We start from the raw sequence: 25,889 nt of genomic DNA, 5'->3' as shown, positions 1-25,889 counted from the left end.
GTCACCACACGCTGACCTCTCCCTCGGCCATGGGGCTGCAGCTGCTCCTGCCATGGGGCTGGCTGTTCCCTCCTGGGCTGTCCTGCCATCTCCCAGGGGAGAAGTTCTGGGGGCAGCTCCAGGGTCTGGGTGCCCCCAGCCCCGTGTCACAGCCCTGAGCTGGGGGCTCGTTGCCCTTCCTGCAGGGCGAGGGGCTGGCGATGCTCCTGGATGGCAGCCCAGAGGCGGCACACGGGCCCGCGCCTGCTGGGACACAGGGGGGCTGCTGAAGAGAGGGGGCAGAGCCCTGTCCCCCTCCCAACCCCAACAACCCCCTCCCACCTCTCCCCACCCTCCCCAGGCCAGGAGGGGCAACTGGGGCAGAGGCTACCTGACGCCCATGTAGAGGAGGTCGTCACGGGTGGCACAGCCCAGCAGGTCCTGCAGGGTGAAGTCGTGGGAGAGGAGCTGTGGGATGGGCAGAGCTGTTGGGGGGCAGTGCCAGGGGGAGCTGCCAGGACCCCCAGCCCCCACACAGCTCCGTGGGCCTCACCGTGGCCGTGGTGGCCGGGTCGGTGCCGTGCTGCTGCAGCCACGCCAGGAGGAGGGGGTCAGCCCCGCCTGGGGGGGGCTGGGGGCTCGGGGCTGAGTGATCCTGCCCAAGGGGGGAGCAGCCTGGGAGGGCCTCCCCCTGCTCCCCCCTGGGCTGGGGCTGTCTGGGCACTGCAGTGGCATCATCCCCGGAGTGAAGCACACGCTGCATCAGCTGCTGCCACTCCTGCTCCTTCTCAGCCAGCTTCTGGAGCAGCCTGGGGCAAAGAGAGAGATGGAAGGAGGCAAGGAGGGGGCACAGGCTGGCATTGGGGGTGTGGAGGCGCCAGGACCCACCAGGCCCTACCTGTTTGTCTCTGCACGAAGGTGGCAGAGCTGTGCCAGCAGTGCTGAGCGTGGCTGCAGGGAGGGCAGTGGGTCTGATGGGGTGCTGGAGCTGATGTTGAGCCCATCAGTGCTATGCCTTGGACTGGTGCTGAGCCCTGGACTGGTGCTGAGCCACTGGGATTGGCTGCTGGGGGTGGAGAGTCTCGCTGAGACAGGGTTGTCCTCATCATTTGTGTCCCTGGTGCTGCCTCCCTCCAGGCAGCTGTCCTGCAGTGCCAGCTCTGTGGGGCAGAGGTGGTGATGGGCACCCAGAGGTGGTGATGGGTACCTCAATGGCCTCGGACCCCAGAGCTTTGGGGACAAAACAGGGAGTGCCACCCACCTCTCTGCAGCACGGCCAGAGCCGCTTGCACCGCCTGGCTCACAGCATCATCCAGTGCAAACATCCAGTGGGGTCTGACGTGGTGCTGGCGCAGCACCCGCCTCACCTGGAAGGGGCAGAGCCATGCCAGGGCACCCTTGTGCCAGGGCTTCCCTCCACCACCCCAGCCCAGGTACTCACTACTGCCTGGAAGCTGAAGAGAGGAGTCTGGAAGTGAAGGAGGCTCAGCCCCTGTGTCTGCAGCCGGCTCTGCAGTGCCAGCAGCTCCTGGCGCAGCTGGTGCTGGTCGAGGCGCTGGATGTAGCTCCTCAGGCAGCTCAGCAGCTGAGCCAGATGCTCTGAGCCCAACCTCCCCCCTGACATGCTCTAAGGGGAGATCACAGCAGATGCTGAGGGGCTGCACCCAGCAGCCCCCCCATTCCCCCAGCAGCCCCAGGTCCCCCCAGTCCCACCTGGCTCTGTGCCAGCGCAGCGATGACATCGGGTGCCCGGGCACTGAGGACGTGCTGCAGCATGGCCCTGCACTTGCTGTCCTGCTGCAGCATGGCCTGGTCCTTGCTGTCCTGCTGCAGCATGGCCTGGTGCTTGCTGTCCTGCTGCAGCATGGCCCTGCACTTGCTGTCCTGCTGCAGGGACATGGCCACACTCCCCCCATGGCAACACCAGCACTGGCTGCAGTCTGAGCCCCCCAAGGCCTGGGCAGCACTGCAGGGGGTGAGGGAAGGGTTGGCACTTGACCCCTCCACCATGGCATTTAGGAGCCTGGCTTTGGGGTGGGCACAGCCACCAGGCTTGGCAAAGGGGCTTGGGGAACCTGGTGAGCCCCTCAGGCTGGGATAGGGAGGGGGGAATGCTCTGCCATGGCAGGGGGAGCAGGTGGCATGGGAGACAGAAAGCCAACCCTGCTCCCCCATAGGATCTCTCCACCCCTCCATGCCCAGGATGCCCTACCTTGAGTAGCTGTTGCTGGAGGGTGTCTCACCAGGCTGCTGCAGGGGCAGGGGGCTGCCTGCTGTGCCCCCCACCGCAGCGTCCTGCCTGCCATCCCTGCCCTCCTCATCCTCATCCCGCTGCCCAAAGCACAAGGGGGCAGCTGCCAGGGAGATGATGCAGGGAGGTTATTTAACAGCTCACAGCAGCCACCCCCAACCTGCTCCCCTCAACCCCAGACTCACCCCCCGGGGGGGGCAGTGCCCGGCCGCGGGCCCTGCGGGCATCGCTGAGGAAGGGGTCCCGCAGCAGCGCGGCCGCCGGCGCCCGCTCGGCCGGCTCAGCGCAGAAGCAGCGCAGGATGAACGCCTTGGCCTCGGCTGACATGCACTCAGGCACCTCTGGGTGCACCTTGAACATGCCCACCTGGAGAGGAGGCACTTGTGGGGGCTGCCACGGGACTGGGCAGCCTGGGAAGGGGCAGTTTCAGGGCTGGGGAACCCCCAACACCCCCCCACACATACACCCCCTGCTCAACCCTGTGGGTACCTTGAACATGGCAGCCTGGGGGCTGCCCAGCTCGTAGAAGGGGGGTTGGCCTGTGGCCATCTCAATGATGGTGCAGCCCAGGGACCAGATGTCAGCCGGCTTCCCATAGCCCCAGGGCCCCTGGTCGATGATTTCTGGGGCCATGTACTGCAGGGTGCCTGGGGAGAGGAGGAGGAGCGGGGAGAGGAGCCTGGATCCATCACCCCAGCTCCTGCAGGATGGGTTCTCCCCCTCCCTGTGCTGGGTATGAGGCTGCAGACCTCATCACCACCTGCTCCTTGGCATCCCACCCTCCCTCCAAGCTCAGGGGGACGTGCCCCCAGTCCCCCCTTTACCCGTGAAGGTCTCGGCGCTGGGGCTGATCCCTGCCAGGCGCTTGGAGGTACCAAAGTCCGAGATCTTCAGCACCCCGCTGTAGGTGTTGATGAGGACATTGTCTCCCTGGGACACCCCAAAACAAAACCAGACCACAAAAAGCTCCTGGAGCTCGAGCAGGGACATGGGGCATCACCACAGGGGCCTCTGAAGACAGAGGGGGTCAGGCTGGGCGATGTCCCCACCTTGATGTCACGGTGCACGATGTGGTTATCGTGGAGGTAACTGAGCCCATCGAGCATCTGGCGGGTGTAGAAGATGATGGTGGGTTCATTATCCTTCAGGGGTCCCCATTTGGAGCGCAGGAGGGACGAGAGGCTCCCTGGAGAGGGGCAGCATCCCCTGTTTAGGCCACACGTGCATCCACGTGTCCCCCTTGGAGCCCTGAAGCCTGTCTCCAGCTCTGCCCACCTCCTGGCACCTCCTCCATGAAGATCTTGATGAAGCCGTCCTGGCTGAGGGAGCCCAGGTACTGCACGATGTTCCTGTGCCGCAGGCGCTTGTGCAAAGCGATCTCCTCGTGCAAGGGCTGCGAGTACCTGTGTGGTACCAGGGTGAGGGGCTGCCCAGAGACCCCCCAAGACCCCCCCTGCATGCCCCCAGGGACCCCCACAGGACCCCCCAGCACGGCACCCACCGGCTGTCCCGCTCTGGGATCTCCTTGATAGCGATTCGCACTTGGTTGCTGAGGCAGCGCCCGGCGTAGACGATGCCGTAGGTGCCTCTGCCCAGGACCACGCGCTCGCCCGCCTCCGAGTACTCGTAGCTGTACTGGGGGTGCAGGCACAGGGTCGTTTGGGTTGGAAAAGCCCTTGAAGCTGCTGCAGTCCCAGCCCTGCCCTCACACTGCCCAGCCCAGCACTGACCCACAGCCCTCAGCACCTCAGCTCGACGGCTTTGGGATCGCTCCAGGGCTGGGCACTCCCCCAGCTCCCTGGGCAGCCTGGCACAGGGGCTGACACCCCTCTCAGGGAAACAGTTCTGCCTCAGCTCCAACCTCAGCCTCCCCTGGGGCAACCTGAGCCTGTTTCTCTTGTCCTGTCACTTGGGAGCAGAGCACAATCCCCAGCTCCTTGCAGCCTCCTGTCAGGGAGTGTCAGAGAGTGCTCCTGGCTCCCCTCAGCCTCCTCTTCTCCAGGCTCAACACCCGCATTGCCTCAGCCCCTCCCCAGCCCCTTGTGTTCCAGCCCCTTCCCCAGCTCTGTGCCCGGCTCTGGCCACGCTGCAGCCCCTCAGTGTCCCTGTGGCAGTGAGTGAGGGGCCCAGCACTGAACACAGCCCTCGAGGTCCCACCTCACCATCACCAAGTACTGGAGGCAGCGTGTGCCACTCAGCACCCTGTGTAAGTCACCTCCTGTCACCCATCCCATGTCCCATCTCACCTCCAGGATGGGCTCTGTGGGGCTGGGCACCTCCTCACTGCCCCCTGCCTGCTCGCCCAGGAGGGTCTGGATCTGGTCACAAAACCTGCCAGCAGGAAGATGACGGTGCTGAGGCCTGATGAAGGTGCTGGAGACTGGCCACCAATCCCCCAAGAACAAAAGGGCTCCTGCTCCCCCTCCCAGTCTGTCCCCCACCAGTGAATCAAGGCGAGGAGCCTCTGCCACCCTGCTTTTGGGACCCAGGGGCAGGGGTTGGGATTCTAGGACACTCCTTCCCCCTCCAAATTAAAGTAGGGAAGGAATCACAGGCTCTCATCCCTCCCAGCTCACCAGGGCAGGGACTGAGGGTCCCACCAGGAATGTTGGGGGCCCCTGTGCCCCCCACCCCTCGCTCACCACCGGCTGTGCTCCTGGGAGGGGAAGTAGAGCTGGAAATCCTCCTTCACGTGTGTCACATAGAGGAAACAGCCCCGCTCATCACACTTGCAGATGCTGCAGGGAGAGGACAACCCCCTCCCATCAGTGCTGGGGCTGACACTGCCCTCGGGGTGGGCAGAGGGGGCACCCTTGGTCCTGCCAGCGAGGGGATGGGGCTGCACTCACCTGACGCCCCGGATGGCCGAGGCTGCGAAGGTCCAGCTCGATGGTGCTTTCTGCAGAGGGGTCAGGTGAGGGAGGAGCTGGTGGGGACCCCCCACCCCACCTCCCCCAGCCCCATCCCTACCTCCTCTGTGGGGCAAACGAGGGTGAGTGTCAGGGCTTGCTCAGCTGTGCCACCAGGCAGCTCCAGCCGCGCCGGCCGCAGCAGCTTCCCCAGCTCCAGCACCAGCACCTGTGGCAGTGGGGGGCTGCAGGATGAGTCCCTCCACCTGCATCCCTGTACCCTCATCCTCCCACCTGGGTTGGCACCAGTGGGCTGCTCGGTGCCTCCCCAAACCCCCAGTGAGCCAAGACCACCAGGGGGGCCCCAGGGATGTCTGAGGGTCCGGGCAGGAGGGGGCTCTCACCGGGCAGCGTGGGGCAGCGATGAAGGGCTGGCAAGCCTCCAGGAGGAAGCCCAGCCAGAAATCAGCCAGCTCCCGCCGGGCACAGGGCACCTGAGGGCTCCTCTGGAAGTGTTTGTAGAGCAGGAAGGTCTCCATGACCGAGACCAGGTACCTGCAGGGATGTGAGGGGTGGGAGAGGAGACAGAGATGTTCTCAGCAGCCTCTAAAATCCCTTCAGCCCCTTCCCAGGGCACAGACACCAGGGACTGGAGAACTGATCTTGCCCAGGTGTGCACGTACCAGCCTGGTGCATTGAGCTTGTAGAGCTTCTCAGAGGCTTGAATGACTTTGGTGAGGTCATTGGCCAAGATGCCAGCTCCAAGGCAAAAGCCCACATCCCAGTAGTAGCACAGCTCCTCGGGGCCACCCTTGCGACCTTGCAGGCAGCTCAGCTTCACCCCTGCATGTGGCAGCGGGGGCCCATCACCCCTCCACCAGCAACGACCCCCCCACACCCTGGGAACAACCACTCTGAGGCTGCCCTGATGCCAACAGACCCCAGAGCCCACTGCCCACCCCCAGTGGGTCCCTGGCCCCAACCCACGGGTGAGCACCCACTGATTGAGCACCCACCAATCTGCTGCAGCTCCACAGAGGTTTCAAACTGGTGTCCAGTGGCCATGAGGAGGACGGCGGCGTTGATGCCAGCGTGAAGGCCAGGCTCCATCTCAAAGGCTTTGCTGTACCTGGGCAGAGATGCTGGGTGGAGGGCACAGCTGCTGCCACCCCCCTGCCAGCCCACATGTAGCTGTGATGGGGGAGTGCTCCCAAGCCAGGAAAAAAACCCATGAAGAAGAGAAAAAGCCCAGCAGAAGCTGGTATCACCTGCCTCAGCCCTGCTGCTGGAGTGGGTTCAACAGAGTCACAGAGTCATTTGGGTTGGAAAAGCCCCTGAAGCTGCTGCAGTCCCAGCCCTCCCCTCACCCTGCCCAGCCCAGCACTGACCCCTGGCCCTCAGCACCTCAGCTCCATAGCTTTGGGATCCCTGCAGGGCTGGGCACTCCCCCAGCTCCCTGGGCAGCCTGGCACAGGGGCTCACACCCCTCTCAGGGAAACAGTTCTTCCTAAAAGAACACGGGGTTGTGCTTCCTAGAAACCCCCCAGAACCCTTGAACCCCCCCCCCCCAGCTGGGGGCTTGAGCAGGTAGGTGGCTCCCAACCCAGCCCCCAGCCTCACCAGTACAAAGCCTGGTCCCTCATGTGCGTGTCGGTGAAGCCGGAGGCGATGAACACGTCCTTGTAGATGCGGCCGCAGAGGCAGAGCAGGTCGGGCGCTGCCCCGTCCCCGCGCCGCACCACGGGCAGCAGCACCGACAGCGCCTTCTCCCGGTCCCCGGGCTGGTGCCGCCTGCGCACGCACCACCATGGCACACGGCACTGCCAGACTGGCCCCTGACCCCTGCCTGGGGTCACTGGGGGGGTGTGTGTGTGTTTCCCCCCTCTCCCTGCTCACTGGCTCAAGGCGAAGGCGTAGTGGAAGCGGACGTTGTGCTGCTCGGCCATGGCGCACGTTGGCAGCGCCTGGAGACTCTCCACCAGCGAGATGATGGCATCGTAATCCTGCGGGGTCAGAGACCGAGCTGGGACCCCCGGGCTGCTCATTCCCGGCTCCCAGCCCTGCGGGTTGCAAGGAGAGGCTGTGGGTCCGCACCACGGTCCCCGGACCCTGCCCCAGCCCGCACCTGCACGTCGCGGTAGGACAGGAGCAGGTTCACCACGATGTCCGGGCTGAGCAGCTCCACGCTGTCCAGGCGCCGCTGGATGCGGGACAGCTCCCGGCTCAGCTGCTCCCCCCGGAACATCTCCCGAGCCCTGCGGATGTCCCGGCGGATCGTCTCCTGAAAGTACCCGCTGGGGGAAGGGGGACGGAGTCGTGGGGCTTTCGCGGTGCTGGAAACTCCGTGCCAAGCGCTGCCAGCCCCCGTGGGCGCGGGGATTTGCCTGCGTGGGGAGAAGGGGTCGGGGGAGGCAGCAGTACCAGGAATCTGTGGGGATATCCTCCAGTAGCTGGACGAGCCGGGCTGTCAGCGGGGTGGAGGCAGCCTCTGGCTCAAAACCGGGCTGGAAAAGTTGTGACATGCTCTTCATGGCCCCAGAGTCGCAGCAGAAGACCTCATTCTGGGGAGTGACCACGTAGGGGATGAAAGTATAGCTGCCACAGAGGTCCTGAGGGAGGTGGGAAGGGGTGTAAGCGGTATCAGCTGAGCTGGGAATCCTTCTACTCATGTCCTCCCCACAGCCACCTTTCAGAAGTCATCAGCAAGGAAAGACAAACCAGCTTTATCTCTGACTGCCACCATTATGCTCCAGAGTGAACACTCACTGTTCTTTCTAAACCAGGTACCCCTCTCCATGTTGCTGTTCCTGGTACTTCCCCTGAGCCATTGAAACCCCCTCCAACTCAGATCTGGGGAGAGATCTCACTCCCTGCCTGCAATATCCACCCTCTGAGGCAGGGCAGAGGCTCAAACCCCCCCAGCACCGCGGCAGAAACAGGGGGAAGAGAGACTCACTGAGTTCTTCTGGCAGATATCCTCCTGGGGAGAGAGAGGAGGAAAAGGAGGGACTTAAGGAGAGTCCCTGGCAAAAGAAACCATCTGATTTCAGGCTCAAGGATCAGAGTCACTGGGCAAACAGCCAGGGACAGCGAGGGACACTGGGGCTGAGCCACGAGGGCGGCCATTGCACCCAGGAAAGGGCTGCAAACGCCACCAACTTCTCATCTGAATCCACACAGGGCTCTGGATGGGTGCTCAGGGCTCCCCTGACTCAGGCTGACATTTGGGGATCCTTTGGATGTTGTTCCCAGACACATTTTGTTTCCCCACAAGCAGCAACAATCCCTCCCGTCAGCCCCTTCCCTGCAGAGGGTTTCACTTCCAAGGAAGCGGCTTTCCCCAGGGATAAGCACCCACTGCTGAATTCCCAGCCAGCTGGGGCCAGGGGAGCACCCAGCACCCAGCTCCAGGGCTCACCACGGTCCCCAGCCACCCCCTCCTCATCCCATCCAGGCCCAGAGCAGCCTCTGCCAGAGCAGGATGTGACTGTGGGACCTGGGCTGTGGAGACCCCTCCTCCAGCCACTGCAGATGCTCCAGGCGCTTGGAGCTGTTCCCACCCCAGGGAGGGGGGTGTCAGGGTGTCCCCAACCCCACTGACCTGCAGGGCCTGGAGTGGGGGCAGCTCGGCCTGGCAGCACAGCAGGATGTTGTGGGACATGTTGAAGCTCTCACGGACACCCAGGTGGTAGAAGAGGGAGGGCTGACAGACGGAGTCACTCAGCTCCACCACGGCCACGTCTGTGGGCAGGACGGTGGGGACACCAGAGCCTGAACTCATGGGGCAGGGGAAGCAGCCACCCTCGGTTTGGGGGGGGTCTGCATCCCCTAAGAGAGGCCCTTGCCATCACAGCACCTGAGGCCACAGCCAGGGGCACTCGCTTGCTCCCTGGCACGGGGCTGAACCCTGAGCAAACCCTCCCCAGCAGACTCCCTTTGCAAAGCCACAGCGGTGTGATTAACCCCAGCGAGGAAGACGTCCCGGCAAATGTCCAATCAACCCGGAACGCAAACAGGAGGAAGGCAGCAAAGCAAACAGCGCACCACCCTCCCGAGGCAAATGGCAGAGCCGCGCCGGGACCCGCAGCGGGGACAGGCAAAGCCCAGCTGCCCCCGGGCAGCTGCGAGCAGGCAGGAGAGGAGGAGGAGGAGGAGGGGGAGAGAAACCCCAGGGCGGAGCGAGTCGCCTCCTCACCTGCGTTGTAGAAGCGGTCGAGGGTGACGGGGTGTCCCAGCGCCAGCGTGCCCAGGGGCAGCGCCAGCAGCCGTGCCCGCAGGCTGTGGCAGGCGTCCCGCACGCAGCGCAGCGCGGGGCTGGCCGCCGGCTCCCGGCCCAGCACGCACACGATGCTCAGCGCCCGCTGCCCGCCCGCTCGGCCCCGGCTGCCGCACACCGACCCTCCCGCCGCTCCCGCCACCGCCAGCGGGTCCTGCCAGCAGCTCCCAGCCACCGGCCGGGTCCTGGGCACCTCCGTGGCCGGGGCAGGTTGATCCATGGTGAAGGGCTCACGCTGAGCGCTGGGAGAGGCTGTACCCTGCACCGAGCAGCACTGGTCGTTACTGGGAGAGGCTGCACCCTGCACTGGGCTGTCCTGCACCAGGCTGCCCAGTTTCACCCTCTGGAGACCCCGCACCCTGCACCAGGCTGCCCCGTTCCTTACTGGGAGACATTGCACCCTGCACCAGGCTGCCCCGTTCCTTACTGGGAGACCCTGCACCCTGCACCAGGCTGCCCCGTTCCTTACTGGGAGACCCTGCACCCTGCACCAGGCTGCCCCGTTCCTTACTGGGAGACCCTGCACCAGGCTACCCTGTCCCTTACTGGGAGACCCTGCACTGGGCTGCCCCATTCCTTACTGGGAGACCCCGCACCCTGCACCAGGCTGCCCCGTTCCTTACTGGGAGACATTGCACCCTGCATTGGGCTGCCCCGTTCCTTACTGGGAGACATTGCACCCTGCACCAGGCTGCCCCGTTCCTTACTGGGAGACATTGCACCCTGCACCAGGCTGCCCCGTTCCTTACTGGGAGACCCTGCACCCTGCACCAGGCTGCCCCGTTCCTTACTGGGAGACCCTGCACCCTGCACTGGGCTGGCCCGTTCCTTACTGGGAGACCCTGCACCAGGCTGCCCTGTCCCTTACTGGGAGACCCTGCACCGGGCTACCCCGTTCCTTACTGGGAGACCCCGCACCCTGCACCAGGCTGCCCCATTCCTTACTGGGAGACCCCGCACCCTGCACCGGGCTGCCCCGTTCCTTACTGGGAGACCCCGCACCCTGCACTGGGCTGCCCCGTTCCTTACTGGGAGAGCCCTTACCTCGCACCGCGCTGCCCTAACTGCAGCCTGGCCCCTGTACCGGGCTGTCCTGCGCCAGGCTGCCCCGTTGCAGCCCAGAACCAACACATTACACCCAGCCGCCCTAATTCCCACCACCACCGCCCGCCCCCGGGGCAGGAGCTTGCACTCTGCACCGAGCTGCCCCAGTCCTTATTGCGACAACCTTTACACCGAGCTGCCCTAAACCTGCACCCTGTACCGGGCTGTGCCGTTCCTTACCGGGAGAGCAGCCCTAATTCCACCCCCGGGAGAGCCTGTACCCTGTGCCGGGCTGTCCCGCACCAGGCTGCCCTGTTCCACCCCAGCAGAGCCCGCACCTTGCACCGGGCAGAGCCCAGTTCCCGCACCGGGCTGTCCCGTTCCTCACGGGCAGAGCCCAGTTCCCGCACCGGGCTGTCCCGTTCCTCACGGGCAGAGCCCAGTTCCCGCACCGGGCTGTCCCGTTCCTCACGAGCAGAGCCCAGTTCCCGCACCGGGCTGTCCCGCTCCTTACCTGGACACCCGTATCCCGCACCGCGCTGCCCTGACTCCCGCCGGGAGAGCCCGTACCCTGCCCCGGGCCGTCCCGTTCCTTCCCGGGCTCCTTCCCGGCCCCGCTCCGCCCCGGGCACCGGGAGCCGCTTCCGCCCGGCCTCGCCGTGACTCACCGGCGGCTCCGCCCCCCCGCGCCGGCCCGGACCCACGGGACTCATCCTGCCCGCCACCCCCCGACGGGCACCGCTTGCGAAACGGGAAGGAGGGGAAGGGGAAGCTGCGGGGGATGGGGGGATATGAGGACACCCTGCCCAGCCTCGGCCTCGCTGCCGCCGGAAGGAACGTGTGCCCTGTCCCCATCGCTGTCCCTGAGGTGATGGGCCTCAGCGGGGCTGGATGTGGCCCCATTCCCTCAAATCCTTCGGCTCCTCCTGCCCACTACAGACCCTGGGACAACGGGATGTGTGGGACACCATGGGGTGAGACCCCCAGGACAGGAGAGGATGATGTCCTGAGCTGCTTCTGCCAGGGGGTTGGACTAGATGATCTCTAAAGGTCCCTTGAACCCTACCATACGGATTCTATGATTCCATCCTCCAGCACGGGATCTCCCAACCCCATACTGGTTCCCATTCCCTGGTCACTGGGAGAGCTGGAGCCACTCAAGGCCACTCAGTGACACCAACCTATGGGCAGGACACAGCCACATCCCCAGCTGCAGGTACAGGGTCTGACTCCAAAACCTCCCTGGGCAGCACCCGCCACTCGGGCTCTGGGGGTGACAGTGACAACAACACAGACACTGGGAATGGAAGGAAAATCCTTTATTGGGTCTCTGCCCCCACTGCACCAGCTCAGTCTCTGCCTGGTGTGGGGCTGGAGGCTTGGCCACCAAAGGGCCACCCTGCTGCCAGCTGTGGCCACCTGTGCTCTGGTGCCCTGGGTGCCTCAGGCTCCTGGCTGGGGCTGGGGGCTGATGGGACCCCGTGCTGGTTGCACCCCTCTGTCCCACGCTGGGGTCAGGGGACAGGTCTGGGTGATGTGTCCCAGCCTGGGGTGCCCTGGGACAGAGCCAGCATTGCATAGTTGTGGTGGGGGGCCCTGTGGCTGGGGGGGGGGGCAGTCCAGCAGCAGGCAGGGCCATGGGCATGAGCAGGGCCACGGCAGCACCAGCCTCTTCTCCACCTGCCCTGGGGAGGACGAGGGCAGCATCTCCCCAGCCAGGGCTGGCCTCAGATCCTGGGGCAGTGGACAGAGAAGAGCACGTAGAAGAAAGTGGCCCAGGGGGGGTTTGCCCATGGTGGGGGGTCCAGTTCCCTCACAACCCCCCTTGCACCCATGCAGGTGGCATTGCCATGGGGAAGCCACAGCTGGGAATTGAGTGGGAGCTACTGCAAGAAGGGATGAGGGAGCAGAGGCTTCCTGCAGCTGGGCCCCTCCTCAGCCCCAGCCCAGCCACACAACACCCCCTGCACGAGACAGACGTCACCTCACAGAGTTTAATGGGGGCAGCCCAAGCTACAAGACTCACCCCACGGCACACGACACACATCCCCCTCCCCAAAACAACAAACAGAAAGGGAGGAGGGGGCTGGGGAGACCCCTCCACATCCCCACAGCAACACAAAGGCACAGCAAAAGCACACAGCAAGGCCCTGGCTCCGCTCCTCCAGTCAGGGGGCTGGGGTGGGCAGGGGCTGGGGTATGGGGGGGTCAGGGTAGTGGACCCACACTCCAGCCAAAATGCTGAAGAAAAGTACCTGAGAGCTGCTGGGGAAAGGGAGGACTCCCAAACCACCCCCTGAGTGAGCCCCAAGGCTGTGGGAAGGCAAAGGGGCAGGGGGTGCAATGAGAGATCAGGGGGTACCCAGGGTGGGGAGGGGGGCTGCTGGGTGGTAACTGGGGCCAAATCAGACCCTGCAGCTCCCGTCCTGCCAAGGGTGCTCAGGGGAAGAGGAGAGGGAAGGGTGAAGCTCTGGGGGTGCAGGGGAGCAGCCCCCTCCCCATTGCAACCAGCACCCAGCACCTACTGGTTGTCCTCTCTGGCAGCGTGTAAGGAAAGAGAGACAGAGCACGGCCCCCCACGTTAGACACGGCGACCCCCACGGCACACGGGCATGGGAAGAGCACGAGCCCCACTCAGCTCAGCCTCAGAGGGGGGATTTGGGGGGCTCAGGGCCAGGATCTGGCCAGGCAGCAGCAGACAGAGGCAGGGGAGGAAGGATGGGCAGGGCAGGATGAGCCCCTCCATCCCCCAACATCAGGTGAGGAAGGAACAGCCACAGGAGACAACACTCAGCTGTGAGACAGGACACGGCCAGACTGGCCACGGAGCCCCGGGACTGACCCCCACGTTGGGCTTCATGGGTGGGTTTGGCCCAGGTCAGGATCCCCCCCCAACCCCACCTCCACCCAGCCAGGGGCAGGGGAGCCTTACAGCGTTTGGTAGGTGCTGTCCTTTGATTTGATGAACTTGATGATGAAGAAGAGCACGGCCTGGACGCTCAGCACCAGCACGATGCCGCCGATGAAGCTGGCTGTGTCGAAGCCAGGGGGGTGGAACTCGGGGCTGCCCGTCAGGGGGGCACTGGTGGTGGTGGTCCCTGAGGGAAGGGGGAGAATGGGGAGGGGGGTGTTGTGGGTGCTGTTGGCATCCTTGGGTATTGATGCTCCTGTTGAGCAGAGGGGATTTGGGGTCCATGCAGACCCCAGAACAGTGCTGGGATGTCCCCCCACTGACACACAGCTGCAGGGATGGGCTCAGTCCCTTCCCATGCCAGAGCAGCACATGGGAGAGGAGCCAGAGGCAAAAGGATCCTGGTGGGATCAATAATTCAGAGGGCTCTGGGCTCCAGTTACCCGCTGTAATTAGCCCAGTGCTCTCCAGTTCCAGCTTCCTGGAAGCGGCTCCTCCGCTCCCAGCCTGGCCCATGGCATTCCTGGCATGGCTGGCAGCAGGGCTGGTTCCTGGGGGGCTGCAGGGTGTTTTAACCTCCCCCAGCCCCATCGTGGCACTGCTGCAGCCCATGGCAGCTCTGCTTGGGGCAGAGCTGTGAGCACGGGGGTGGTGTTGGCACCTCCCAGGGCACAGCCAAGGGCGAAGCTCTGCAGATGCAGCCCTGAGGTGCCTCAGGTCACCCCTCCCCAGGGATGTGAAACACACTGAAGTAGTTTCTCTCATCCCACTCTCCCCTGGGGCACCTGGACCCCCTTACCCCATCCCACCACCTCCCAGACCCACTCACTTGGGGAGTGTGTTGTCGGCTCTTTGCTGTGAGGCTCCTCGGTCGGGGATCTCAGCGCTGCTGGAGGTAACGACAGTGGGGAGGGGGGAAAGGCTGTGAAGGACCATCACTGTGCCTCCCCCCACCATGTCCCTGTCCCAGGGGGGGAATTTCATCCCCACAACCCTGGCACTCACAGCAGCACCTCTGTCCCGAAGGCTGCTTGTTCTGGGGGGCTGCTGGGGTCTGTGGAGGATGGGCCTTTGGGGGGGAAGGGGGTTTTACCTCGACACAGGGCACTGGTGTTGTAGAGCTCACAGGTCTCCCGTGCTGCTGCCCCTCTCTGCACACAGCTCCCTGTCTCTGTGGGAAGAGGGAGTGGGGATTTCTCATGGGACATCCCCACAAACCAGCCCTTGAGGGCACATGCTGAGGGTGATGGTGTTGCCCAAGGGACCCAAGAGTTTGAGGTGCTGAGGACCACCCAGGGACAAGTGCTCATCCAAGGGGCTCCAGGCTGGGGCTGCCATCCACATCCCTCCAGGGAAGAGCCCCAGACAGGGGCTTTATAAACAGCCCAAGGCTTTCTCCCGTCTCCATCCCTTGATGCTCCTCCACTCCCATAGGGAGGTGGTTCCCAGCATCACCTGAGGCCCAGCGAGGGCTGGGAGCAGCACACACCAACATCCTGAGCCCTGCCCACTGGGCTGGCACAGACCCCCTGCCTCCCCCCGGGGTGGCTCAGGTGAGATGGATCATAACCATGGAAAGCTGCTGAGACCAGGCACCCAAGGGTGCTGAGCTGCCTGGCCTGGCCCCAGCCCAGCTGCAGGGTCTGGGGAAGGCTGATGGTGGGTGGGAGCCCCTCACTGCATCTCCCACAGCCCAGCCCCTCACCTGGCTCCTCGGGGGTCCCGCAGCCCTGCCAGACGCAGCCGGTGCCGTTGTGCGAGGCGGTGGTGGCCGTGCATGTCTCACAGGACCTCAACTCCCTGCACTCTCCTGCCAAAGTAGAGGGATAAGGGTGAGGCCCAGGCCAAGTAGCATCCCCCCAGCAGCCAGGGTCAGGGCTGGACCCTCTGCTCCATGGAGGAGGATTTCTCATGGTGCAGCAGGAGGCATGAAGGCACCTCACAGACCAAACCCATCCTGGCTGGCTGCTGGTGAGTTTGTAGCAGCATCAGCTCTCTGGACAGGGGTCATCCTGCACCCCTCAGCCCCCAGCACCAACAGGCACCTGGGACACACGGGGCTCACCCCACCACACACAGCCCAGGATCTGAGACGAGGCAGCAGCACCAGCCTGGCAGGGGCTGCCTGAGCAGCATCAGCCCTCAGCCCCCCCAGGCCATCCCACAGGACCCCTGCTCCCCATCACTGAGCCACGGTGGTGAGTCATTTGGGTGTTCACAGAGCTGCTCTGCCGTGAGCTCTTCCCCCCACGCACAGGCTCATCATTAATTTACAGCGATGACTGTCAGCGAGGACATGGAGCTGGGGCCAGGGCAGGGCCCTGCCTGCACCCTGCTGCAGCCCACACCCGAGTTTGCACCATCCTGGGAAAAACCCAGGAGCCATTCCCCACCCTGGACACGTTTCCAGGCTCTCAGGGGACAAACACACTCCCCTGGGCTCACAGGAAGGGACTGGGGGCTGACACTCCCCTGGGCTGACTCCTCCATGGTCTCAGCTCTGCAGGGACCAACCCAGCCTGCACCCCATCCCAGCTGCCAGCACTTCACAGAGGGCTTCTGGGGTGGGCAGCTGCAGCCCTCTCCCCACCCCCAGCTTTTAGGGTCCTCCTGGCCTCCCAGGGCTATGCCTGGTTAAATGCAGAGGCCCCAGTAGCGCCTCCCCCCCCACCCCCCGCAGCAAAACCAAAGGGAACAACGGGTGGTATAAGGGATGCTGTGGACCCATTGTCATGGCTACGGCGCGGTGGGCACGCCGTGCCCCCCTCCCCCTGCAGCATTTAAAGACCTGCTGGGAACCAATGGGAAAGTGGGACTTTGTTCGCGAGGGTTTCCGGCAGGTTTAGAATTGAAGTTATTTTTATCGCGGCAGGCGCAGGAACAGACGCCTGAGCCCAACGCTGTCAGCTCCCTGCTCCTGCTCTCAGGTGCGGGAAGGGAGAGGGGAAATAAAGCAGGGGTGGGGGAGGGAGGAGGGGGACAGCCCCGTCCCCACGAGTGCTCTAGGAACACGTGTGGGTGCCGCTGGGATAAGGCAGGGTGGAAACATCTCCCGTGAGCAGCGACGGGCGGGGGTGAGTGTGGAATGGGAGACGGGCAGCAGAAGCAAGCCTGGGGTTTGCATAATTAATGGTCGGAGTTGCAGGCACCCCGGGCAGGAGGATGACGGCTCCGCTCCCCCCGCCACGGAAACGGCCGCTAAGTCCCGAGATCGCCCCGTTAACCGGAGAGGAGGCCGGACCCTGCACCCCGCGTGTCCCGCAGCAGCCCAGGGCAACCTCCCCTCCGGCCCTGCCGTGGGAACGGGGGTCTCCCGGCCCCATCACGGGTGACGGGGTCCCGCAGCGGCCAGGAGAACCCCTCAAACAAAGCAAGGACACCCTCCTCCCAAAAGTTCAGCGGCCCCGTCCCCGCGCTCCCCGGCCGTACCTGCGCGGGTGGGAGCGGGTCCCTGCGCGCAGAGGAGCGCGCAGAGCAGCGCGCAGCGCAGGGGGGCCATGGCCCGGCCCGCCCGTGCGGGGTTCGGCCAGGCTCGGCTCGGCTTGGCTCGGCTCGGCTCGGCTCAGCCCGGCTCGGCCCGGCACGGTCCCAGTGCGGCGTGTCGGCCCCGGCACGGCGGAGCTCCCGGGAGAGCGGAGCGGGGCGGCGGGCACATGCGCGCCCGCGGGAGGCGGCCCCGGTGGCAGCGGAGGATGGACGGGGGGGGCGGCCCCGCCTCATCCCGCCCCGTCCCGCCCCGCCCCGGGGGGCCTCGCCCGTGTCAGGGACCGCTCCGGAGGGGCAGCATCCGCCGCTGCCGTGGGAACGGAGGGGCTGTGGCGGGGGCTGCGGAGCGGTGGGCGCTGAACCCTCGTTGGCACTGCTCTGCTGAGCACACCGGGCTGCACCCCCTGCACCCATACATCGCACACTGCACACGCTGCACACACTGCACTCGCTGCACACGCTGCACGCCCTGCGCACCGCACACGCCCCGCACACGCCCCGCGGGCGCTGCCCGCTCGCCCCGCACGCCCGACGCGCACAGCACACGCACCGCATCGCCGCTCTCTCCCCAGTCCCAGACACAGTCTCGGTCCCAGTCCCAGTCCCTGCAACCCCCCACACCCCTGTGCCTCGTGCCCGGGGCACCGCGACCCTCCCCGGGGCGGCGGCGGGTCCCCCCGCCGGTACTGACCCCCCACCCCGGACCCGGGGCCGCGCCGTCGTTCAGCACCGCGAACAGCTCCCGCCGGGCCGGGCCGGGCCGTGCCGAGCCGAGCCGAGCCGCGGGGTCCCGGCAGCGCCGCGGCCCGACCCGGGCGCCCCGGGACCTGTCACGGGTTGGCAGCTCGGCCGAGGCTGGCCAAAGCTGCCCCGCGGCACCGGGCTTCGAGGAACCGAGGCGGACGACAGTCCCGGCAAGGTCCCGCGGGTGCGCACCCCTGCCTGCTCCTCCTCCTCCTCCCCCGGCGAGGAGGGCTCCCTGCCAGCCACCGTTCCCGCAGCCCCCCCGGCCGCGCCAGGCCTTCCCGGTTTTCCCAGCGATTAATTATTCATCCCCGCGTGGGAAAGCCGGGCCGCGGGGACCCGGGGACCGGCCGGGGGGAGGCTGCGCAACTCCCCCTTTGCGCGGGGGGAGGACCCAGCTTCGCCCCCCACCCCACTCCTCCACGCGCAAAGCGGAGCCCCCAAACCTCTGCACTGGGGAGAGGAGGGAGAGCGGGGGGAGGTGGGGGGAGCACTCGGCATCCCCCGCCTCTGCAGCGCGGCCCTGCAAAGGTTTTGTAAGGACGCGGCAGGAGGACCTGGGGGCGGGATGGGGGGGTCCCGGGGGCCGCCTGAGCCTGGCGGGGCGGGGGGAGGCGGCTGTTTTTATGAATGGGTTGCCCCAGCCCCGCGCGATTACTATGCGGCGCGCGCCCGCGCTGCCTTGCGGGGCGCGGATTGGCTCCGGCGCGCCATTGACGTCAGAGCGGGGCGAAGGGGGCTGGGGGGGGGGCGGTGGTGAGTCACCCCCCCCTCCACACACGCCCCCTCCCCCCCTCCCCCCGACGGGGCTCGGTCACTATAACTCGGAGGCGCCCATGGCAGCGGGCCCCCAGCCCGGGAGCCCAGCGCAGCCCGAGCCGAGCAGGTGAGTCCCCGGCAGCGGGTTGGGGGGGGACACTGATATGGGGGGACACACACACACGGACACCGCGGGGAGCAGGGGGCCACCGAGAAGGAGTGTGAGCCAGGCTGGGTAAAGCAGCGCTATGGGAAGGACGGAGAAGGGCAGCCCCCTCCCCACCCCGCCCCGGGGCTGTGCTTCACGGCAGGGACAGAGCTCCAAGCAAAAGGGGGGAGGGGGAATCTCCTTCTGCTCTTCGGGGCTGCGTGGTGGGGCCGGGAGGATGCTTCTCCCTGCTATAGGGCCAGGCCCGGAGGGGCAGAGCCGCCCCCTTCACCTGCTGCTTGAGATCGGGGGTGGGGGGCAAACCAGGGCCAGTCCTGCTCCCCTGTATTTACCCCCCAGCATCACACAGCACACAAACCCCAGCAGCTAACAGCAGCAGGCTCAGTGGGGGTGTCTGTGTCATGTTTGTGTCATTTTCTCCCCACCTTTCTTCACCTGTTTATTTTTCTTTGCTTACCAAAGAATAAAATCACCTCATCTGGAAAAATCCTCTGGGAGCAAAGAGCCAGCAGCCCCCCAGCACACACTGCTCTGCTCTCCCCTTCCCAGACAACTTCTGTGGAGAGGCAGGAGGAGGATCCCTGGCTGGGTGGCACAGAGACAGCTCAGGTGGGTCCCCACCGTGCTGAGGGGGCTGCACCCTGGGATCAACTCCCACCAGCATGATGGAGGAAGGGCCCCCCAACGCCAGCCAAGGCCGACACGGTTGGGTCGCGGCCAGGAACGGCAGTGGCAGCTCCTTGGGCCTGGAGTCTGTGGTGCAACCCCTCACCTTGAACCCCTGGGATGTGGTGCTCTGCATCTCTGGGACCATCATCTCGTGTGAGAACGCCGTTGTGGTGGTGGTGATCTTCTACAGCCCGGCCTTCCGCGCTCCTGCCTTCCTCCTCATCGGCAGCTTGGCCACAGCTGATCTCTTGGCTGGTGTGGGGCTGATCCTACACTTTGCCTTTGTGTACCTGAGCCCACCAGAGGCTGTCAGCCTGCTGACTGTGGGGCTCCTGGTCACCTCCTTCACAGCCAGCGTTGGCAGCTTGCTGACCATCACCATTGACCGCTACCTGTCCCTCTACAACGCCCTCACCTACTACTCGGAGAGGACGGTCACCAGGACTCACATCATGTTGATCCTCACTTGGGGAGCCTCTATCTGCTACGGGCTGCTGCCCATCACTGGCTGGAACTGCCTGAAGGAACCTTCCTCTTGCAGCATCGTCAAACCCCTGATGAAAAACCACCTCATCATCCTCTCCGTCTCCTTCTTCATGGTCTTTGCAGTGATGCTGCAGCTCTACGTGCAGATCTGCCGCCTCGTGTGCCGACACGCTCACCAGATCGCCGTCCAGAGACACTTCCTGGCCACTTCCCACTACGTCACCACCCGAAAGGGCATCGCCACCTTGGCCGTCATCCTGGGCACCTTCGCTTCCTGCTGGCTGCCCTTTGCCGTCTACTGTCTGCTGGGGGACTACAGCTACCCCACCCTTTACACCTACATCACCCTCCTCCCGGCCACCTACAACTCCATGCTCAACCCCCTCATTTACGCCTTCAGGAACCAGGAGATCCAGAAGGTGCTGTGGGCCGTGTGCTGCGGCTGCTTCTCCTGCGCCGTGCCCTTCCGCTCCCGCTCCCCCAGCGACGTCTGACACGGCCCCTCCCCACCCCAGCTTCTCTCCCCTTCCCACTTACCCATGGCCCTTGGGGCATTTTCTTCTTGTTTCCCCCTTTTCTTTCTCGCTCCCAGAGACATGTGGCAGGAGCTCTGGGGGTCCCTCAGCTCTGCCCAGTCCCATCCCTTTGGGCACCAGCTTTTCTCTTCCTTTATTTTTCACTTTTTGGATTTACAGGAGAGAAACACATATTTTGTACCATAATCTATATTTCTGTGTGCACGGGGGGAGGGGGGAGATGCTCATATTTTCTTTAAAACTATTTATGATGCTTTATTTTTGTAGGGGGACACACACCAGGAACCTTCACTCCCCTCTTGCTTTTCTTTTGCAGCCTCGTTATTTACCTCAGATAGTTCAAATACGTTTTGTACGTTTGGGGAAAGGGCGCGGGGGGCCCAAACTCGCTTTCCAGAGGAGGAGGAGGGACTCGAGCCCACCCTCTTCTCCCAGCCAGTCCATCCACTCAGCTGTTATTTCTTCGTTTCGGCTGATTTTTGGGCCGCCCTCCCTTGCGCTGGGCCCTGCTGCCCTCTAGTGCTCGCTGCCTTTTGGCCAGAGGATGCTGCCGGAGGCTCCGCACCCCAAACCCGGCTGATTTGGGGTCTCCTGGGTGCTGCTCCCCCACCAAAGCCTTTCTTTGCACTGGGGCTCCATTTGCACATTGTGGGGCGACGGGGGGAGGGGGGGGATGGATGTGAAGAAGCCCCTTGGAGTGGGGACCCCTGGATGGGATGCTGCAGAGTGAGGATTGGGGATGGGGGGAGCTGCTTCTTGTTTACAACCATCGCGGGGGGGGGCGGGAATAAAAGCACTTTGTGATACGAGGTGCAGCTGGTTGGTGCTGGGGAGGGACGGTGACCCCCGCGGGTGGGGGGGTGGAGGCAGGGGTGAGGACCCCCCCACCATCAGCCCTGCTGCAGATGGGGCTTTCTCCTGCTCCCTTTCAGTTATGAGATGCCAAGCGACAGCGCAGCTCCCACCCATCACATCCTGTTAGCAGGAGCGGCCCTGGGGGAGCAGCACGGGGGGCTCAGCCCTCCTCACCCTCACAGCTCCTCATCCTCACAGCAGGCCGGTGGCAGAGGGGCTGCAGCAGCCTCGTGCTGGGCTCCTGCCTCTGTCACAGCAACTGCACCCCAACCCCTCTCCTGGCAGGGAGAGGGGGCTCTGCCCAGGACCCCTTGGCACCGAGGTGGTTGTACTGTAAGAGCCACCCCTGCAATAGGGTCTGGGATGCCCAGGGGTGCTGCCCACACTGTTCACAGCAGCGCTGGTCCCAGGGAAGGCAGGGTTAAAGATGACAAAGCTAATTAGGGCAGCTTGTCCCCTCTGGGAGCAGGGCTCTGCGCCCTGAGAGCCCCCTGTGCCCCTGCCCACCCCGCTCAGGCAGCAGCAGGTTTCTCACAGGCATTTGTGCATCCACAGACGTGTTGGGATGTGGCAGAGCAGGGGCCGAGGGGCAGCGAGGGCCTGGCGGGTGCAGGACGTGTGTCAGCCCCAGGGCTCAGCTGCACCTTGGGCTCAGGGACCTGGTGGCAGCCCAGAGGGCTGGGGCTGTTTATTGCAAAGGAAAGAAGGATTTCCATCTGCTGCTCAGATGGGCTGAGCACTGGGGAATCTGGGGCTCCTCTTTGTCCCCACTGAGGTAAAGCCAAGGGGAAAGGGACAAAACTCAGTGGCTGGAGACACCCATCATGCCCTGGCATTGAGCTGAGGATCCTCCATCCCTCAACCAGGGGGTAATTCCCAAGCCCACCTCCCCCAGCAGGGAAAAAACCACCCCAATTATTCCCAGGCCCCCTTTAGTCACAGGGAGTTTATACCTGGTTGTTGTCAACATCCTACAGCAGCTCAAACAGGTTTTCTCTCCCTCTGCTGACAGCTTCAGAGGCAGCAGCCACAGCCCCTTTGCTCCTCCGTGGTGGGCTCCTGCAGTCCCTGTCACCTTCCCCAGGGCAGGGTGATGTGCTGGGGTTTGCTGTGGGGTGTGTGGCACCGTGCAGGGCTACCAGGACCCCCTTCAAGCTTCCACTAACCATGGCAGGCAGTGGGCACAGGGCTGCAGCTCCTGGCAGGGCTGTGCCAGAGCTGATGGGCTTCCCAAATTATCTGGGGGGGGATTCACAGGGCTCAGGAGCTGGGAGAGAGCCCACAGCACCACAAGCCACCAAAACCCAGCCACATCACACATCAGGCCAAGGGGCTGCTTGTCCCTGGCTCTCCCCTGGCTGGCAACTTGGGAACCCTTGTACCCACCACCACGGGACCCCTGAGGATGTCACCCCCTTGCAGCCCCATCCCGGCTGCCACCACACACTGTGGTGCCCATCCCAGCTGCCCCGTGTGCCGCTGCCCAGGTGGCAAACACGTCCTTCAGCTCCTACCTGTGCCCAGGGCCCTCCTGCCAGGATGGATGAGGAAAGCTGAGGCAGGGGAAGCTGAGAGCCTGACCCTGCCGTGGTGCTGGTCACTGTCCCACCGTGGCAGTGAGTCTGGAGCCATCCCCAGCGGTGCAGGCGGCACCGAGAAGGGAGACAACAGCCCGCAGCAGGGCCCAGCCCACTCCCTTGTCTGGTGAGGAAAGATGCAGGAAGCAGAGGTATAAAAACAGTCAAATCCATCTGAGAAGGCGCCTGAGCACAGAGGAGCCACCCCCACACTGCTGATGTGCAGGAGAGGCTGCGAGGGGGGGCAATGGCCCAGCTTTGGAGTTAAAATGTGAGCTGTGAGCAGGATAAAGGTGTGGGCACACCATGGCCCCAGCTGTGCACACACATCTGGCAGCACAGCCCTCCCCAGGCACCCCCTGCCCGGCAGCACAGCCCCCAGCAGATGCTGCAAGCCCCAGGCAGCCTCCTGCCTCTGCTGCAGTGAGGGCAGGGGGCTCTGGGCAGATTCTGCTCCCCTTCTCTGCCCAGGCAGCCCCTTGGCAGCGTCAGGGCTCAGCTCTGGCTCCTTTGCCACGTCGCCAGGAGCAGCGATGCCGAGCAAGCGCTGGCACAGCCAGGGCCAGAGTCAGAGCCCTCCCCAGGCTGCCTGCTAAGGAGCCTCAGCTCAAGCCCTGGTACCAAAACCAGGGGTGCTTTACCAGATTGGAGGTTGTTGCTACCCCAAAACCTCCCACCAGCCCAAATGCCCTGCCCAGGGCAGAGTCAGAGCCGCCCCTTGCCCACCCTGCAGCTGGGCCAGGGCTCTGCTCCTGCCGGGGTTCTGGAGTGTGTTGCAGCAGGGAGCAGGAGCCCCATGGCAGGGGCTGGGCTGGTAACACCGACCCCCAGGCCGTGGGGAGGGCTGAGCAGCTCCAGATATTGGCCTGGGCTGCATTTAAATGAGAAACCCCAGTCCTGGCTTGGGGGATTTTGTTTCCTTGGAAGCGGGAGCAGGCAGGAAATGAAGAAAACGCGGCCTCGCTCGAAAGCGTTTCACCAAATGCCAAAGGCAGCAGGAGGCCCTTCCCTTCCCTTCCCTTCCCTTCCCTTCCCTTCCCTTCCCTTCCCTTCCCTTCCCTTCCCTTCCCGGTGAGGCTGAGGCGTCCCAGGGAGCGGAGCCTGGAGCCAGCGCTGGGGAGAACAGCAGAGAGGAGGGGGAAGGGGGTCCCAGCACCCCTCAGCCTCCTGTTCCATCCCTGCAGCAACATCACACACAGCAGGCGGCTTGGTGCTGCCAGCCCTGGGCTGCTCAGCCCCTTTGCTCCCCGGGGACAGCTCACAGAGCCCGGGCTCCACGGCTGGCTCGGGGCTGGGGCTTTGTCTGGCCGGCCCCAGCCTGGGGACGGCGATGGGCAGCGCAGCCTGGCCCCGGCACAGCCCCAGCCCTCCCCACGCAGGCGCTGGCCTTTGCGGGAGCGGCTGAGCCCGGCACAGAGCTGCTGCCCTGCCAGACTGCAGAAACTTGAGCTCCAAATACATAATTCCTCTGGCACCCCGTGGTTATTTGCGAGCTGCTGTGAGCAGATGGAAGAGTTACAGATAAAGCCATCCGCAGCACGGGAGCCGAGTGCCTTCCCCACACAACGGCGTAGGCAACAGCACAGGCAGGGAGGAGGGAAGCAGGGAGGGGGGGGGAAAAAACCCAACCAACCCACCACACAAGGCAGAAAGAGAAGGAGTCAGCCATTTCTACAGGGGCTGAGCTGCCATCTCAGCACACCTACGTGCAAGAAACGGGGACTCTCTGCTGGCAGCGGGCCCGTGGTGGGGAGCAGGGAGAGGGTAGTGGCTCTCCCACCACCCGTGGCTGCTTGGCTGCGGCAGGCAGCGAGTCGGGGGTGACATTGGCACCGAGGAGCGTTGCCACACACTGGGAGAGCAGGCTGCTAACGCTGATCCGAGCTGGCAGCGCCTGCACTCGCCTCGGTCCCACAGGGGGAATTAAGGGAGAGAAGCTGACGTCAGTGGTGGAAAGGACACGCAGCCCACTCGGCCGAGGCAGCCGGCAGCGTCTGCTGGGTGTTGCTAACACCACCTTGAAGGAGAAAATTAAATAGGTCTTTGGAGAGAGGGGCTCCTGTGAATCAGAGCCTGGGCAGCTGCGATGCAGGGCCCGGCCTCGGGCACACACAGCAAGAGAGGCCGAGGCTGGAGCACCCAGGCAGAGCTGAGCCCAGCCACAGCAGCTTCCCGGGAGGAAACGGCTGCCCTGGGCTGGGGCTGCAGCCCTGGGAGCACCAGGACACGCTGCACCTCGCTGCTGGGCTTTGCTGCTCCCTGAGCTCGGCTAAGCCTGGGCTGGAGAACAGCAGAGGCTCCTCAGGGGCTGCTGGCGGATGTGTCCGTAGCCAGGGCCACGTGCTACAGCGTGTACCCCCAGAAAACCAGAGGCCCCACATTCAGCCTGGGCCACAGCCACATGAGACAAGGGAGCCAGGGGTTCCAGCTGCTCCTCCCAGCTCCCAGATGGAGCCCAGCGCTGGGACACACAGCACCGGGGGGGGGTGGAAGCCCCCGAGGTCCCTCCTTCCCCTGCCCTCCGTGCCCCAGCACGACTAAAGGGCTTGCTTGTTCAGAAGCTGGCAAGGCCAATTAATCTAATGAGGTTTTGCAGCCAGGGACTATTGTCAGCCAAGAAAGGCACAAGCGCTGCAGAGCGAGCACACGGGTGTCTCCCTGAAGCCAAGGGGATTTGGCAGAGCAGAGCTCGTGGTGAAAGAGGGGCTGGGGGGCAGTGGGGATGAATCCTTTTGTTGCTCTGCATCGACCAGCCAGGAAAAAATACATCAGCACAACAGGCTCAGGGACCAAACCCAGACAAGGCACCTGTGAGCAGGGCCAGGAGCCCTGGCTGCCGGGGCTGGGCAGATTGACTGCAGAAGGGACCTTGAGCAGCTGAAATGGAGGCAAAAAACAAACCAGCAGCAGCAGCACCAGCAGCAGCAATCCCCCTGCCAACCCAGCTGCAGCAGCTCTGCTCTTGCAAGATGGAGCACGGGCTCATTTGGTATGGCAGGGAGCACAGCCCAGGCGGGTGGCTCCTCCTTGGCACCGCCACCCGCCGCGGGCAGCACAACCTCCCACCGTCCCTGAGCCGCAGCCGGCCGGGCACGGCCGCAGCGTGGGGCTGGACACGGCTCGTGGCCTTCCTCAGGACACAGCCTGCCCACCAGGAAACGCTGCATCACCCCCCAAATGCCCCAAATGTACCCAAAGCATAGCCCAGGCGCAGGACTTGCAGAGGCAGGAGCTGGTGCTGCAGCAGGGGAAGCGGCCCCTGCCCCGTGCCCCAGCACAGCTCCCAGTAACACACGCA

General features: G+C 64.6%; 3 protein-coding genes across 5 annotated transcripts; 1 reads left to right on the top strand and 2 right to left on the bottom strand.

The window, feature by feature from the left end:
• Positions 1-18: 18 nt before the first annotated feature.
• MAP3K6 (mitogen-activated protein kinase kinase kinase 6) lies at positions 19-10,995 on the bottom strand. 2 transcript variants are annotated; one of them, XM_062014741.1, is made up of 29 exons: positions 10,914-10,995; positions 9,275-9,614; positions 8,681-8,820; positions 8,036-8,059; positions 7,501-7,688; positions 7,205-7,373; positions 6,976-7,082; positions 6,700-6,870; positions 6,096-6,208; positions 5,763-5,922; positions 5,484-5,634; positions 5,201-5,308; positions 5,080-5,129; positions 4,873-4,968; positions 4,477-4,561; positions 3,732-3,865; positions 3,506-3,633; positions 3,280-3,416; positions 3,055-3,160; positions 2,720-2,877; positions 2,416-2,596; positions 2,192-2,333; positions 1,693-1,945; positions 1,421-1,606; positions 1,241-1,346; positions 878-1,139; positions 533-788; positions 371-447; positions 19-243 (listed from the first exon to the last, which is right to left on the bottom strand). In XM_062014741.1, exons 2-29 carry the CDS (start codon positions 9,573-9,575, stop codon positions 147-149), a joined length of 4,086 nt encoding a protein of 1,361 aa, XP_061870725.1. In that variant the 5' UTR covers positions 9,576-9,614; positions 10,914-10,995; the 3' UTR covers positions 19-146. The 2 variants fall into 2 exon arrangements, with proteins under 2 accessions (XP_061870725.1, XP_061870726.1); XM_062014742.1 differs by having other exon boundaries at positions 371-420.
• Positions 10,996-11,703: 708 nt separating this feature from the next.
• Positions 11,704-16,950, bottom strand: CD164L2 (CD164 molecule like 2). 2 transcript variants are annotated; one of them, XM_062014750.1, is made up of 6 exons: positions 16,740-16,950; positions 15,016-15,120; positions 14,404-14,481; positions 14,140-14,199; positions 13,332-13,497; positions 11,704-12,133 (listed from the first exon to the last, which is right to left on the bottom strand). In XM_062014750.1, exons 1-6 carry the CDS (start codon positions 16,807-16,809, stop codon positions 12,127-12,129), a joined length of 486 nt encoding a protein of 161 aa, XP_061870734.1. In that variant the 5' UTR covers positions 16,810-16,950; the 3' UTR covers positions 11,704-12,126. The 2 variants fall into 2 exon arrangements, with proteins under 2 accessions (XP_061870734.1, XP_061870735.1); XM_062014751.1 differs by having other exon boundaries at positions 14,140-14,196.
• A 2,180-nt stretch (positions 16,951-19,130) lies between these two features.
• Positions 19,131-20,117, top strand: GPR3 (G protein-coupled receptor 3). Its single transcript, XM_010203166.2, has one exon. It carries the CDS (start codon positions 19,131-19,133, stop codon positions 20,115-20,117), a length of 987 nt encoding a protein of 328 aa, XP_010201468.2.
• Positions 20,118-25,889: the final 5,772 nt, after the last annotated feature.

Source organism: Colius striatus, chromosome 24, assembly GCF_028858725.1.
Source record: "Colius striatus isolate bColStr4 chromosome 24, bColStr4.1.hap1, whole genome shotgun sequence".
Taxonomy (NCBI): Eukaryota; Metazoa; Chordata; class Aves; order Coliiformes; family Coliidae; genus Colius; species Colius striatus.
This window is presented reverse-complemented; position numbering and strand designations above follow the sequence as displayed.

What these genes read in the sequence shown, in the direction of transcription:
- MAP3K6 (XM_062014741.1), bottom strand. Translation starts at nt 9,575, where the DNA reads ATGGATCAACCTGCCCCGGCCACGGAGGTGCCCAGGACCCGGCCGGTG. An exon ending in CGACCGCTTCTACAACGCAG is followed by an intron (nt 8,821 to 9,274) that starts GTGAGGAGGCGA and finishes TCCTGCCCACAG; the next exon opens with ACGTGGCCGTGGTGGAGCTG. An exon ending in ACCCGGCCACCACGGCCACG is followed by an intron (nt 448 to 532) that starts GTGAGGCCCACG and finishes CCCATCCCACAG; the next exon opens with CTCCTCTCCCACGACTTCAC.
- CD164L2 (XM_062014750.1), bottom strand. Translation starts at nt 16,809, where the DNA reads ATGGCCCCCCTGCGCTGCGCGCTGCTCTGCGCGCTCCTCTGCGCGCAG. An exon ending in ACCCGCTCCCACCCGCGCAG is followed by an intron (nt 15,121 to 16,739) that starts GTACGGCCGGGG and finishes CTACTTTGGCAG; the next exon opens with GAGAGTGCAGGGAGTTGAGG. An exon ending in CACCAGTGCCCTGTGTCGAG is followed by an intron (nt 14,200 to 14,403) that starts GTAAAACCCCCT and finishes CGTTACCTCCAG; the next exon opens with CAGCGCTGAGATCCCCGACC.
- GPR3 (XM_010203166.2), top strand. Translation starts at nt 19,131, where the DNA reads ATGATGGAGGAAGGGCCCCCCAACGCCAGCCAAGGCCGACACGGTTGG.